The following is a 14,785-nucleotide window of genomic DNA, read 5'->3' as shown; positions in this document are numbered from 1 at the left end:
TGCAGCTCATTCTTTCGCCCGAAAAGAGAGACAACTCGTATGCGGCCACAATTTGTCTTTGTGAGCGGGCTTTTCTATGCTGATTTCGCTCTCTCAGGGCACGCGAACACAATGAGGCCCATCAGGCGCACGATCGGGCAAGGCGTACAGGCACACAGAAGGAAGCACGTGCACGCGGATGCACTGTAAGGAAAGCTGGTTGTTCAAGCGAGCGAAATCACCGTCACTCATGATTGCTGCCCAAAGGTTTGCGCAAAAGCGAGACCAAACGAGGCAGGGAACGGGACAGTGCCTCATGCAGTCTGCGCTTGCGTCGCATAGCGTTCAGTGTATGCGCTTTCCCTTCAGGCCCAAGAGAACCTACCTTAGCCTCCCTTGCTCCGATTCTCCATTTCACACCGAACCTTCCACATCTGCATGTGGTTCTGCATCCTATCGCTGAGCATTTCAAGTTCGCTGAATGACGTTTGGCTCTCGCGTTGAGTCAGAGTGTATCAACGTGTCTTATAACATCAGCTTTTTCAAGTGGAGAGAAGAAAATGGCATCGGAAAACCGAATGGTGAGGGAGAAATTAATCGGGATTTGATGGGAACTGCATAATTTAATTCGGCCGTAGCTTTAGTTTGATTATCGGCCGGAAAAGGCAGCTAACGGGCGGCAGCGGGTGTAACTCTTTCGAGATGCTAAAGCCGTAGCTGCTCGGCTTTAGCCGCTGGTCTCCTGAAAACTGAAGGGCTGCGAGTTATGCATAAGGAGCGAAGCTGCGCGCGCTGCGACGTGCAGTAGCCCGTGTTTCTTCTCCACGCGCCCAAGATCGCGACATTCGCCAGCGCAGGCCGCGCCGCGTTGGGAGGGTAGTAACGCCGCCTCTTCGTTCGGCGGCACTGGTGCTGCTCCCCGAGCGACAATATGGAGAGCGGCCGGGTGCCGGCGGTGGACGACCACCACCACCACCGCTTTCGACTAATCTTGGCTTCCCCTGTCCCGTTCGGTCGCTTACGCAACAGCGGCTCCAAACAGGGGCGCTCCTGTGCGGACGCAATGTCCGGCTCTGGCCGAATTCGGCAGCGATCGCCAGCAAACGGGCAAGAATGCGCGTGGAGCGGTGCGATTTCGAGTGCGCTTCCTCCGGGGCGGCGGAACAAATAAAAGTAAAAGAAGAAAGGCAAGTCCCGCGAGGTACCGCCGCGGACGCCGCGCTCGAGTGACTCCAATTACTCGCCGGAGGCCCCGCATGGGAAGCGGTCCGCGGCGCGCCAAGGGCGATCCGAATTTTCGCTCGCTTTGCCCACCGAGGTCTAGGCCGCCGTGAACGCTGGAAGAAGACGCCCCTCCCCCTTCGTCTTCCGCGTGCGTGGCGGTTGCCACGGCGCTGCTGCACTGTCTCTAAAAGAGAAGGACCCCCCGTTGCCGTGCGGCGTCCAGTGCCTGGCGGGGCTGCAGCTCGGGTGGCGCGGCCGGACATGCGCGGGGGGAGCGCCGGCCTCTGACTGCGCGGTCGGGCCGCACGAACCTTGGGACGCCGAGGGACGCCGAGCGAGGTGCAGGACGCGTCCATTCGTTTGTGCGGTGGCTGAACTACTGTGTAGCCTGTGGACAGGTCTCTTGAGAGCTCTAGTCGCGAATCGCGGCGGGCAGTGCGGTCTGCCCAACTCGAAGGCCCGTTACTTTGGTTCAATAGACAAGACAGGCTCATAGACAAGCGTATGCACTGCAGTAGCCGACTTGCGTTGGTACCGGGGCCTGTCAAGTCAAACGGATGCCAAGTAGCCACTTCTTCGACTTGGTGCTTGTGTTAATGCTACCTCAAACTTGTACTGCAATTTTGCCTTGTGCGAGGGTAATCGCACTCGTTTTTGTTAACATCGTTTTTGTTAACATCGTCAGCTTTGTAGCTCCTAATTTTTCTGAGAACTCCGCAATGTTTATGCATGCGCGTTGTAAGCAGTTCTGTGCCTGTGAAGTTTACACGCTGGCTCGAAGCAAGTGCCATATCCGGCACGCATGCACCAGTGTGAGCACCCTGAGCCGATCGACGTGCCCACCAGGACACGTATCATGGATTGCGTATGTCGAGCGTGATCGCTGTCTTCCCGATGCAAGTTTACAAAGTTGTGAAACTCGAAATAGCAGTACACAAATGTTTTCCCGAATTTTATTCTTTTTCTACAGCCAGAAAATCATTTCGTGCAGCCAAAAACCCGCATATGTCGTTGCCATAACTGTGGATTCGGAACTCCGCCACTGTGCTAGCCACGTAAAAATTGCTAAAAAAGATCAAAGCTGTCTGAGCGGTCAGTGGAGAAGGTCGGGAGGGCATATCGTAGCGGTTTTGGAGGTTACGCATAAGCTGTTTGCCCGCATGCTTGTACGATGCCCGCGTTGCTTCTTCTCGCCCGGTTTGCTTTCTGCTCAGCTCCCCACGTTCTCCTGTGTTGTGCGCAGGTGTTCGCTATGAGCAACGATATGAAGACGCAGAAGACTGTCACGCCGACCACGCCGGCCGACCTGTTGCCCCGCAACGGCACGGGTCTGCGGAAGCGTGACTTGGACATCATCGACGCTATGGACCTGATCAAGCAGACCGAGTACGTCTCCCTGAGCAAGACAGATCTGCTCGACCACGAGGTGAGTGCTTGTCCCGAGATACGCGCGCATCCGTCGAGTACTACGCGCCCGAAAGAAAAGAAAAAAAGAGGGCGAAAGAGAGAGAGAGAGAGAGAGAGAGAGAGAGAGAGAGAGAGAGAGAGAGAGAGAGAGAGAGAAGGAATAAGAAGTTGTCGCGTTTTCTCGCGGTGGCTGCGTGCTTTTTAAATTTCAGTGAGTCTAGCTCGGCCCCGTTCAGGCGGCGACACACTCAAAACAGGGTTTCATTTTGAACGCCCGAAGGGCTGTGCTTTAAGGGCGAAAAATACACATGTACCCATTTTTTTTTTTGCTTAGTTTGTTTTTCGCAACGCCTGGCGGTGACCTCACTTCAGGAACCGCTTCTGGGTTTGAGGTGAAAAGGTTAAATGTGCAACCCGGCTTTGCACAAGCACAGCGGGCGCGCTACCACCGCCCGCGTTTGCTGTGAAATTAAATTTAAAAAAAGGCGTTTAAATGGGGACAAAAGTCTCTCTAAATATATACATGTTTTTGTGGAGGCCGGGCTTTTAAAAACCTGCCATGAAAGAAGGCAGGATAAAATAAAAAAGTTTCTGCGAGGCAAAGGACGAGATATAGAGCAGACAAGGAAAGAGCCTGCACTGATATTCACGCACGAAGAAAAAAGAGAGAGAGAGAGAGAAAAGAGGGATAGTTGTAATCTGGCTGAAGCCGAACCAGATTTGAAGCCAGGATGTTCACAGAAAGCCGTGCGCGCCGGACGTCCCTTGCTGGCGGGCGGCGAGGAAGCGTGTGTTACCGCGAGGGCGGAAACAGAGTTCCAACGTAGTTGAAACCGAGTAGGACCTGCGAAAGCAGTTGAGGCGGCATTCCCTCGAAGGCAACTGCATTTAAGAAGTTATCGTCAGCCGCAATCGGCAGCCGCACGTGGGGAGGAATGCGGGAGGAATGCGGGAGGGGGGGTGGGGCTGTTCCGCGCGTTGACGGAGCCGCTGCGCAACACCTCCGCCAGTGGCGCTCCGTCAAAGGTCAAAGGTTCAGGCTTCACACATACCTCGGGTTTTTCAGCTCTGCTATAGTCCGATACAACTCAAGAACCAAGCGGCTTTTCCTCGTCAAAGGACCCCCTTCCAGCCAATGGCGTCGGCCGATGCTCATGAGCCTGCTAGCCTGACAATGCCGGGACCAGCGAAACAAAGCAGGGAGGGGACTATCCCGGACCATGCAGGGAGGGAGCTTGGCCTTTTATCTGCATCGTCACGCTAGCAGGCTCATGAGAATCGGCCGACGCCATTGGCTGGAAGGGGGTCCTTTGTGGGGGAAAAGCCGCTTAGTTCTTGAGTTGTATCCGACTACAGTGAAGCAGCGCTTTTGCGCTAAAAAGGCCGGAGGAGCATGGCCGCGAGCGCAGAGCTGCGTACCTCACTTCACTTGTGTGACCGCCTCTTATTGCAGCGTGCGCTAGCGGGCGTGCATCGGGAGCCGCTACAGGCAAAGGGGTCCGAGCGCGGCCTTACCCGTCGTTTTTTTTTTTTTCCCCCAGATTCAAAGGCGCAGAGATTCCTTCTCCTACCACTCGCATATAAATGTGCCGTTTCGCGAGCGTTGTTGAGCACGAAATCACTGGTCGCTATTACCTTACAGCTTGCCTTTCTTTTACTGTTGCTCTGCGGGACCACCACGAATCGCGTTTGACCGTGGGAAATGAGACAGCTCTACGCGACCGGCAAGCCTACTTTCTCATTCAAGACGCATCTCTTAAGTTCTCAGTCGGTATGTTGTGCGTGATGAAAGATTTCATTCGATGAGCGCTGCCGTGCTCTTTACTGGTTTGTTCTGCCATGGCGAGAATCTTACCACGCCCTTGTGTTCCGGTAGCTTTCATTGTGTTCATGTTTTTGCACAGCAGGTTGCGATCCGCAAAATATCTCAGCATATAGATCTCCCTGGAAGCAGTAATAGAGAAGCCGTATGAACATGCCATTTAATTTAACTGTTTTAATTACAAGCTAAAGGAAGCACCCTTGTTAAAACGCTTCTGCTTCATCTAGGTGCCTAATCACAATGCTGCTGATGCAATTTGTTGGAGTTTGCTTTTTGATTTGTTATCGTAGCATGTGCCGTGAATGTTGAAAAAAAAAAGTTGTCGCTAGAATTTGCCCATTTTGCATCTGACCGGCTCATTTTCACTGACAAACTGCGTTTCTAAAACCACCGGAGAAGATAGTTTTATTTCACAGATCGCTAATTTAAAACATGGTTTCGAAACAGCGCATCGGCTTTCTTATTTGGCGTTCATTTACGATAGGCGCCGAAACGCTTAACAGAAATTATGGCGAAAAATAACAAGAAAAGAGAAGCAAGAGAACACCAATGTTCGCATCCTGTCGCCATGCCCGAGCAAAGCGCTTTGCAATAATAACAAAAAAAGAAAATGGCAAGCCAAAGCTGGCAATCTCTGTTTACAATGTAAATACTGATATGTTCGATGCTTCTTCTGAAGTTTGCATGCCTATGACGAGACTCAAAGATAAACTTAAATAAAAATAAAATGACAGGCCTCTGTCAGGTACACCGTGTGTATGAATGAATGAAAAACTTTATTGAATTCTTTTGGTCAGTTCCGGAGAGTCTCCTTGCAGCTGCGTCTTGGCGCTTGCCGCAGCCGCCGCCGCCGTCGGGGGCTCCTTAGCAAGGGTGGTCCCTCATTCCAGGGCTCCACTGGTCCTGGCCACCTCGCACGCGTGCTGCACCAATGCCCTTTGGGCGGTGAGCTCGCTGCTGGTGAGCAGGCCCTCCCATTGCTCCGCACTCGGGTTAGTCTGTTTGTGGAAGGTGTAATTGTGTTTACACTCCCATGTGACGTGGTAAAGTGTCGGGACGTCCCAGCACCAGGGGCAGCTGTCGCTGTACTGGGTGGGGAACATTTTGCTTAGGACGTGTAAGTTAAGAAGGTGCCAGTCTGCAGCCTCCTCCAGCTGACCGCTTCTTGCTGTGTGAGGAGTTTGCTGGGGAGGGGGATACTTGAACCTGCAGCCTCTGTAGTGATTGAGGATGTCTGCGTACGTCGGGTCCACCATCGAGGGGTTCTCGAGGTCCTCCGTCAGCAAGGCTCGGTGCGTGATCTCGCGAACCTGGCTGTCAGCCCTAGAGTTGCCCTCGACTCCGGTGTGTGCCGGTACCCAGAAGACCTTTTGCTTCGCTTTGAATCCCGAGGCTCTCGCGCCGAGGAGGATGCGTAGGGCCTCCCTGCAGATCCTTCCTTGCTGATATCGTCTGCAGGCCGTTTTGGAGTCCGTTATTATAATCTGTGGCTTGTTTTGTCTGTCTTTCCCTGGCAAAAGAAAAAAAAGCCATGCCACCATTTGAAGTCCAGTGAAGGCTTAGTAAATATGTCTGACAAAATTATATATATATATATATATATATATATATATATATATATATATATATATATATATATATATATATATATATATATATATATATATATATATATATATAAATAACCCGCAGTGCAGGTTATTTATTTCCCCAATGTTGACCGAGAAACCGATGACAACCCTCGTTTTTCCTCCTCCTGCGCCTAATCCGAAGGCTCATCCTTCCGAAAGGCCGCGCAACCAGTAGGCCAGCCCGGGGGCCGCACCGACGCTGTGGACAGGTGTTTGCGGAGCTGCGCCAGCGGGCGCACACCACGCGCATTGTGTGCAGCTTCGAGCCAGGGGTCCCGTCCTTGGTCGCCGGCACGTTCCTTCCCCCCATGATAGCCCCCCTTCCTCATTCGCGCGATTAGTTCTCCCCGACTTCGGGTATAACCACACAGGGGCGCGGCCTTGGGTGCTGGCGGAAGAGACAACTAAAGCAGAACCGCAGAGTCGACGCCGATACGGCGGCACGCACTCTGCCACCGACCCCGACGCTGGGGGCATGGCGGCGAACTCCTGATGGCGCTTTGTCTTCGGGAAGATGTCGCCGAAGAAAATGCGCCGAATTTATGGCTCGAGGAAGGAGGAAACGGCTTGCCGCCTGGGGCCGGAATTATTCGACGTCCCCGTCACGTTGTAATGCACTGCCCATGGCGAGACCTGTCGCGGCAGGACGATTCGTAGATGGAGCTCGCCTGCAGTGGAAAGTTGTTTTGCGGCGTTTCTTTTGTTGTTTGTTTCTCTTCGAGAAGTCCTTACTGATTTTTTCGTTTTTTTTTTTATGCTACAAGTCCTGAAGACTTGAAAACGAATGCGCGGAATGCAATCGAGAAGATTAAGAAGAAAAAAAAATTGGCAGATGCAGATTAACAATGGCATGTCATGCACGTTAAAAGCGACGCACAACAAGAAAACCGACTCGAAGCGGAGTTTATAAACCCTTATTCTGCCTAGCTGCCAATAACTTGGCATCCCGGAATATGTACAGACCAAACGTGCAGGTTTCCATAGGGTACACATTTAAAGAGCTTCCAGGCTACACTTTTGGTATTTAATTTTTTCCCAAACCACATGTCAAGACATGTCCAGAGCATCGCATGCAATCAATGTCCGCTCTTTTCGTTGCGTTCATTTTTTCTTTGTTGTATTCTTGACATCCTCATATGTATTCATGGCATTTATCTTTATTGCGAAGCCTAAGACCCGCCATTAGCCGCCGCGGTGGCTGAGTGGTTATGGCGCTCGGCTCCTGGCCCGAAAGACGAGGGTTCGATCCCGGCCGCGGCAGGTCGAATTTCGATAAAGGCGAAATTCTAGAGGCCCGTGTCCTGTGCGATGTCAGTGCACGTTAAATAACCCCAGGTGGTCGAAATTTCTGGAGCCCTTCACTACGGCGTCTCTCATAGCCTAGTCGCTGTGGGACGTTAAAAACCCCCCCTAAAACCTTAAGACCCGCCATTATTTTTTTTTGCGGGTAGCTAGCTCTCTTGATAGAGTTTTTATCTGTACTTCACATATTCTCTCCTTTATACTTGTATTCTGAGGAGAAATCTGAATGGCTGTGAGTATGGGAACAATGCAAAGCTTATGTGCTCAATGTCCTGCAAAAAAGGGTTGCACTTTATGCAGCAAAAACTTGCCACAATTAAAAAAAAACAGAGAGGTAAAGCGCAATATTTCGCAACGGCATATCAGATGCGGGACTGCTGTAATTTTTTCCTCTTGATAAAGCTGAGAGTGCATGCGACCATTACTGCGGCCGGGTACACTGTCACCTTCGGTTAGTGGTTGTACCGTGTATTGGCTGATCCACGTTACAGCCACTTTTGGAGCATGCCAAAATTGCGACAGTTTATTTTGAAACGTTTTATCACGTGTGAACATATTGAGTGTTATCAAAACGGCATATGCATTTTTCTTTTCTTCCTTTTATCCTTCCCACTGCATTCAATCGAACTTTTAACAGCTCTCGCGTGATCTTGTTTGTAAACTACATGCAGCTGCGAATGCGAGTACCGAAGGGATAAGTAATCATCAAGGACAAGTGTAAGCTAGCTGTAATGGTAGCATTCAGGTGAACGCTCTATGACTTTATGTGCTGAAGTGCTGCTATTATAATGGTGTCTTCCTTTCTCAATCATACATACATCTGTACAAAGCAGCAGTTCGTTTTCTTTTTCTGTTTTATCTTGACTAGAATCTGAAACACGCCCACGAACGCTTATATTCTTTGCGATTGCCATCGCCCATGAGCATTCATGTCTAGATAGGTTACAGGGATAATAACTCGAGGTTGCCTAATTTGTACGTCGCCGAGGAAAGAGCAGATATAACTGGTTCTTGAACCATTCCATTTAAGAAGCGTTAGAAGAGTACGCAAATGTAACCAAGCGACGTACAGAGGGAAGACAACGAGAAACGACACACAGAACGCTCCCTTGAACAGCCCTGACTTCTAGTATGTTCAGATTCTGCAAGCGCAGCTACAAAGAAGTTGACCATGCGCCTGAACCAATGCCGCCCTTTCCGAGGAAGCAGAGATGGCAAGGGAAGCCAGCTCGTCCATCGATTGAGTTCCTAATTTGACAGCGATGCCATCCTTATATGGTCCCCATGCTAATGTCTTGCGTCACAAAATGGGGCGACAAAAGACTTTCGTCGTCTCGGTTTTTGTATTTATTTTAGTGCTTACAGCCCTTCCCCCTTTCATCACTATCATGCTCATTTTCCTCCTTCGGCCAGCTAGGCGCAGCATCTCTGTAACGTGTATCGGCGATCCGGAGGGACATGAACAGGGGACAGGCGACACATTCGCTGCATATCAACCTTTATTCACTCATATGCAAGTTTTTCTTTCCCCCAGCATGAGTCAGAGCTATTTCGGCTGCATCTTACTCGCCCGGTTCTTCATAGCGAACAAGGAACCCGTACGCGTTCCGAAACGTCCACTAACATTTTTGACCTGTTCAGTGACACAAGATTCATTCCATTGAGCATAAAGCTCGAGCGGTGTTCTTTGCGGTCAGCTAGAAATGTTTTCGACCTCGATTAACCAACAGTTTAGTTCAGGTGACTTATAAACTCGTCTACCACTGATCATACGCGAGATTGTTCGATGAGAAAATATCAGAGCGTAATGAAGACTCACCACTGACAACAACTGCAAAAAGTTGCCCAATTATGACCGTCTCTCCGCCCGGTACGTAAACTCGACGCGCACAAAACTGCGGCCGATTGTGTTCGCTGATGGCGACGGCAACAACTCAATCTTCGAGACGCCACTGCCGCGGCCAGTGAATTTCTACTGCCAGGCACAATGACAGGAGTTAATGGGCGACTGAACCTTTCTTGTTACGCTGGCAATTTTTAAGACTGGAGCTGTGCACGAATTTACCGTGGCTGATTCTTAATTTTTTTTTAATTGGTTTTAGGGAAAGGAAATGGCACACTATCTGTCTCATATATCGTTGGACACCTGAACCGCGCCGTAAAGGAAGGGATAAAGGAGGGAGTGAAAGAAGAAAGAAGAAGAAATGCCGTAGTGGAGGGCGCCGGAATAATTTCGACCACCTGGGGATCTTTAGCGTGCACTGACATCGCACAGCACACGGGCGCCTTAGCGTTTTGCCTCCATAAAAACGCAGCCGCCGCGGTCGGGTTCGACCCCGAGAAACTCCGGATCAGTAGTCGAGCGCCCTAACCACTGAGCCACCGCGGCGGGGCTCTTAATTTACCCTGGTGTAATTAATTGGGTAATCCAGGAATAACAAACAATCAGATGTGCGTAACGCGACCGCCACTCTTTGTCACCCGCTCTCCCCTCCCCCTCTCTGCCACTGCCTAAAAAGAACAAAATAACAAAATTAGAAGTAGATGATTATTGGCGCAACGAAAAAATATTTAATACCGCACGTTTGCAAAACTGGTTCAAGTTTAATGCCGCGCCCCGCAGCCTATATTGAAACGCTGGCGGATGAGGCGAAAAGCGCGTGCACCCTCGACCCCTTCCCCGTTCTTGCTAGCAACTGCGTGCGTCAGCCCTTGCAACACGGAAGCGCGGCGACCGGCTGACGCCTGGCCTGGTGCACTGGTCGACCGCGTTGCATGCAGGATGGACGACCGTCGGCACCCTCTTCGATAGCAGCGCGAGCCAGCTCGCGGCCGCTAGCAGTTCGCTGCGCAAAAGGTCGCGGCTCTTAAAGCCAGTAAGCCTACCGTTCACGTAGAGCGACATTTTTTTAGCGCACGCTAAACTGGTCGCGATGAACTGATCGTAACTGCAGTTCAGCAATCGCAGCGCCGCCTGGGCAACGCGGTATTGCTTTTGCCACGTAGAAGACCATTCGCTTAATCTGCGCGCGTGTCCCTCAAGAAATGGGCTGGCAATAGCGAAAACAAGGCAGGCGGTCACGTCTAGCCCGCAATACCTCAATGGCGACTTTGTCCATCAAGCCCCGCCTGTGTGCCACTCGGAAAATGGTCCTTCTCGCCACACTGCCCGGTCTGGCGCGACCGGCCTGGCGTCGTATTACTGAAGCAAATGGAAAAACAGAAACACATATTCAATCGCCCGTGTAACGACCTGACTTGCGTACGCTGTACGCAGACAGTGCAACGGCGTTATGTAACTGTATGCAACTCCTCCTCTGTGAGAGCCGGTCTCTTCGGTTGCCGGCGCAGAGCCCGGCGTGTGTTTTGACGTGAGCAGCGTCTTGACCACCAAAACATCTTTAGTCAGTAGAGACACGTCATTACAGACACGCTGAGCTCTGTACCGTAACCGCCGTAAGTTCCGGCACAATCAATTTACATATCACCATGGAGACTCATTAGTTTTGAGTAAAAGTGCCATGGACCTTAAAAAGAAAAATGACTACAGATTTTAGAAAACCTATAAGCCCATCTAATTACGCTCCGATCGCCGCGACAGTCACCCACGGAATGCACATTCAAGAAGTGGTCACCTAAATCTCCTGCAATGCAGAAATTGATTACTGATTTATTAATCGACTTGCAAAGTCTGAAAGCAACACTATATCGATGAGGCCCTCTGTAGCGGAGGTCTCTAGATTGGCTCCAGCAGTATGGGTTTTGAAGTGAAAAGCTTCACTGCGCTAGTCAACACCGCGCTTCGCGCGAGCCGTCGTATGTCGGAGCACGAGTGACGTCACGCACGGCGCAGGTGGCCGCCGCCCTTTTCTCTCTCTCGCTCGCTCCCTAGTCACTATACTGCGCATGCGCCACTAGCAGCACCGAGCCACAGGTGTTCCGCCGCTGCGCAGCGCCGCGCCTTTCCTCAAAATGCAACTTTCAATTTTCAGTTTTCTCTTTCATCTTTCCCTCCCTCCTTTATCCCTTCCTTTACGACGCGGTTCGGGTGTCCACCGAGATATGTGAGATAGTTACTGTGCCATTTCCTTTCCTCAAAAACCAAACAAAACAAGTGAGCCGACGGCGTTCATGGAGTTCATTGGCGTGGACAACTTTGCAAAGGCCGTTCATTTTCACGAAAGGAAAAGTGCACCGGCTCCGTAGGCCAGTGGAGACCACCGCCACATGTATCAAAGCACGAATGAGGCGTCCGCATGTCCAGGGAGCCAGTTATGGGCCCTTCCTTTCCTCAAAGCCATCGCCGTCTAGAACATTGTCAACGCCAACGAACATAGTGAACGCCGACATCTTTTGCTTTGGATATCCCGGATTAGCTGAGCTAATCCACATTATTTTTTTTTAACGTGCACCGAATTGCATTTTATCTCTATCGAAATGCGGCTGGCGCGGCCAGAGATGGCCCTTGCCAACGGCACAGATCCTGAACCGCTGAGGCTGGTGTACAATGCGCAGAGATGTCATACAGTTCACACGGAAATCCACTGTATGACATTTCTATGCTAGTTTCCGCCGCGGTGGTCCGATTCGGCGAACCCGGGGATCGTAGATTTTCGCGCTGGCAGAGCAGACGCAAATAAGGAATAATCAACCCGCAAGAAGACAACGCCACAAGTACGTTCACGAGCGGCGCGAGAGGCGCATTTGTGTGCAGATTAGCTTTGGCACACACGACAAATGATTGGATAGAAAAAAAAATACAAGGAGGCAAAAGAAAATATAGAAAGGGTACAGCCGAAGAACAGAGCGAAGATCTCCGAGACAATGATTTAGGCGTTTCTTTTTCTTTGCCGCCACGTTTGAATGCGCCACTCCATTGTTCCGAGTTGCCTCCTCCTCCTGCCCGTCTTTGTCCTTGCGCAGACTTCTCGCCGAGCGAAGATCTGAATCAGCCCCGAAGCACGCGAACAACAAGGGTGGGCGCGCGCTGTCTCGATAAGCATGCGGCGGGACAGCCAAGTCGTAGCAAATTACTTGGCGTCCTGCGTGTGCGGCGCACACGCGCGCTTGTGTTCGATTTCTGGCCCGTTCTTTTTTCTGTTTTGTTCTCCCGCACTCTGCGCGTGGACTGCTTGCATCTAGCGCCACTCACTCGCGCAGCAAACATTGGTTAGGTGAGAAAATCAACTCGGGTGTGTAATAATTAGGGCAGATGAGCTGTACAGTTTTGTTTGTTTGTGTATAGGAACTTAACGTCCCAAAGCGACGGAGGCTATGAGGGACGACGTATAGTGAAGGGCTCCAGATAGCTTCGACCACCTGGGGTTCATTTAATGTGCACTGACATCGCACAGCACACGGCCCTCTAGATTTTCGCCTCCATCGAGATGCGACCTTCCGCGGCCGGGATCGAACCCGCGTCTTTCGGGCCCGAAGCCGAACGGTATAACCACCGAGCCACCGTGGCGGCTACACAGGGTAAGATTAAAGACCCCGTGTATCAGCAAGTGGCGCGTTAATCGTGATGGAGAAATAATGCTAAGGAAAGCTCAGCCATTTCACAGCTTCTATGTTTTGTGTCAATTCTTTGATTGGCGTTATTGATTTGCTAATTGGGTTGTACGCAGCATGAACGCTCATTGTTAAGTCAGTAACGCGTGTATCGTTGTGCATCACATTGTTTGTCCTCCTAAATATTTTCTTTATGCTGTGCCTACCCTAGCCCACCAGTTAACCTCGTTCGAAGTGCCGAATAACCGTCACAGCTAGCTAACCATCTGGTAATCTTGAGGGTTTTTTTTTAGCTTTACTTCCCTAAAGCCGTCTCGGCTTTCAGATTATGCGCTAGAGAACGCGTGCCGTAGTCGGCAGCCGATTTGCAGCGACCGCGCGCAGGTGCGAGACTGCCGCGATTAGGCCGTCGCCCTGCTCTTCTCGCGCGCTATATGAGGAGGAGACCCCGCGGCGCGCTTATCTGATGCGTCGGCGTTTCTAAAACGAGCCCAACGCCTCAAGCGGTTAGTTGTCAAGCGGTTAGAAATTAGTTGTCAACCCGTGTGACCGGCCTTTCTATATCCCCCCCCCCCCCCTTCCCGGTGTTTCTACTGGTTCGTGGCGTCGTTGCCAACGTAACGAAACGAGCGAGTGGCGAGCCTCGTCGCCTTTCTCACGTGGCGCGCTCTGTCTTCCTCGTGGCCCTGGCCGCGCGTGCGGCCAGAAGCAAGGCCGCATCTCATTGATTGGGTCGCCGATGAAGAGGAGCCAAGCGCGGCCACGCGTCATTCGCGTGTCCCTGGCGCGATGCGAGGTGATACACCTCGGAAAAGGAAAAAAAAAGTGTTTCCTCGCCGCCGCCGCCACTTGCTTGTTGGCGCGGGTGGACGAGACGAGGAAAAACAAACAGCATCAAGAAGAAAATAGATGAAGGAAGCCCACGGTATCCGGGGAGGGGGGGGGGGGGGCGCACTGCCACCCATAGCCTAAGCGGGCATGGGCGCCGCGAAAGTTCACTTCCTCCTCCGGCGATACTCGGTTAATTTCCTATAATTAAAATATCGAAGAAACACAACAAAGGTGTCGGGGCAATAATGGGGATCGATGCGGGAGAGTCGGAGATGTGTGCGTATTGGACGGGGGGGGGGGGGGGGGGCGCTCACTGAGACAGGCGGCACTGATATGGCGACGACGGACGCGCCGCTGCCACCACCGGCGCGCTTCCCCGTGCGTCAACGTGCACGCACTCATGCGCCACGTAACAAGCGAGTAACCTTCGGCACCGCCGCGGAGGAGGACGCGTTATCCAAAAATAATTACCTGATCGCCGTTATCCCCTCGACCGCTATTCCGAAGCGTGGCGCATGTGTGCGCACGACGAGGCCGGCGGTGGTTTCTTGAAGAAAGGAAGAAAAAATAATAATGTGGATTAGCTTAGCTCAGCTAATCCAGGATATACAAAGCGAAAGATGTCGGCGTTCACTGTGTTCATTGGCGTTGGCAATGTTCTAGGCGGCGATGGCTTTGAGCAAAGGAAGAGCGCATAACTGGCCCCCTGGATATGCGGACGCCTCATTCGTGCTTTGATACATGTGGCGGTGGTGAGAGAGATGTGGCCTTAATGCATTAGCGCTGACACCGTTGTGGCTGACATGCGGCTCTGCAGCAATAGCTAGGCCTCAGCTTTCATTTGGTGATCAATCTCTCGCAATCAACCATTAACTGCATGCCACCTTCCAGGGTGGCAGGGTGGGCGTGCTGCCTATCCAGTGTGCATAACACAATCAAATCAGATTTTAGCAGTTGGACACGAACGCCACGTACATGAAAGCGAGATTGAGGTCTCCACTGACCCACGGAGCTGGTTGTGAGTCTTTCCTTTCGTGAAAATGAAACAGCCTTTGCAAAGTTGTCAACGCCATTGAAC

The 14,785-nt window shown here is 51.5% G+C and overlaps 1 protein-coding gene and 1 long non-coding RNA gene across 2 annotated transcripts in view; one reads left to right on the top strand and one right to left on the bottom strand.

The window, feature by feature from the left end:
- LOC144115429 (acyl-CoA Delta-9 desaturase-like) overlaps positions 1-14,785 on the top strand; it is an 89,537-nt gene that overhangs the window by 32,767 nt on the left and 41,985 nt on the right. The window contains exon 2 of the mRNA XM_077649828.1: positions 2,447-2,629. Within this exon, the coding sequence (XP_077505954.1) occupies positions 2,456-2,629 (174 nt within the window). The 5' untranslated portion in view covers positions 2,447-2,455. The remainder of the gene's footprint in view (positions 1-2,446; positions 2,630-14,785) is intronic.
- LOC144099116 (uncharacterized) lies at positions 5,681-14,390 on the bottom strand. Its single transcript, XR_013307311.1, has 3 exons — positions 14,179-14,390; positions 10,464-10,567; positions 5,681-5,942 (listed from the first exon to the last, which is right to left on the bottom strand). It is a non-coding gene; the product is annotated as an uncharacterized LOC144099116 (long non-coding RNA).

This window comes from Amblyomma americanum, chromosome 1, assembly GCF_052857255.1.
Source record: "Amblyomma americanum isolate KBUSLIRL-KWMA chromosome 1, ASM5285725v1, whole genome shotgun sequence".
Taxonomy (NCBI): domain Eukaryota; kingdom Metazoa; phylum Arthropoda; class Arachnida; order Ixodida; family Ixodidae; genus Amblyomma; species Amblyomma americanum.
This window is presented reverse-complemented; position numbering and strand designations above follow the sequence as displayed.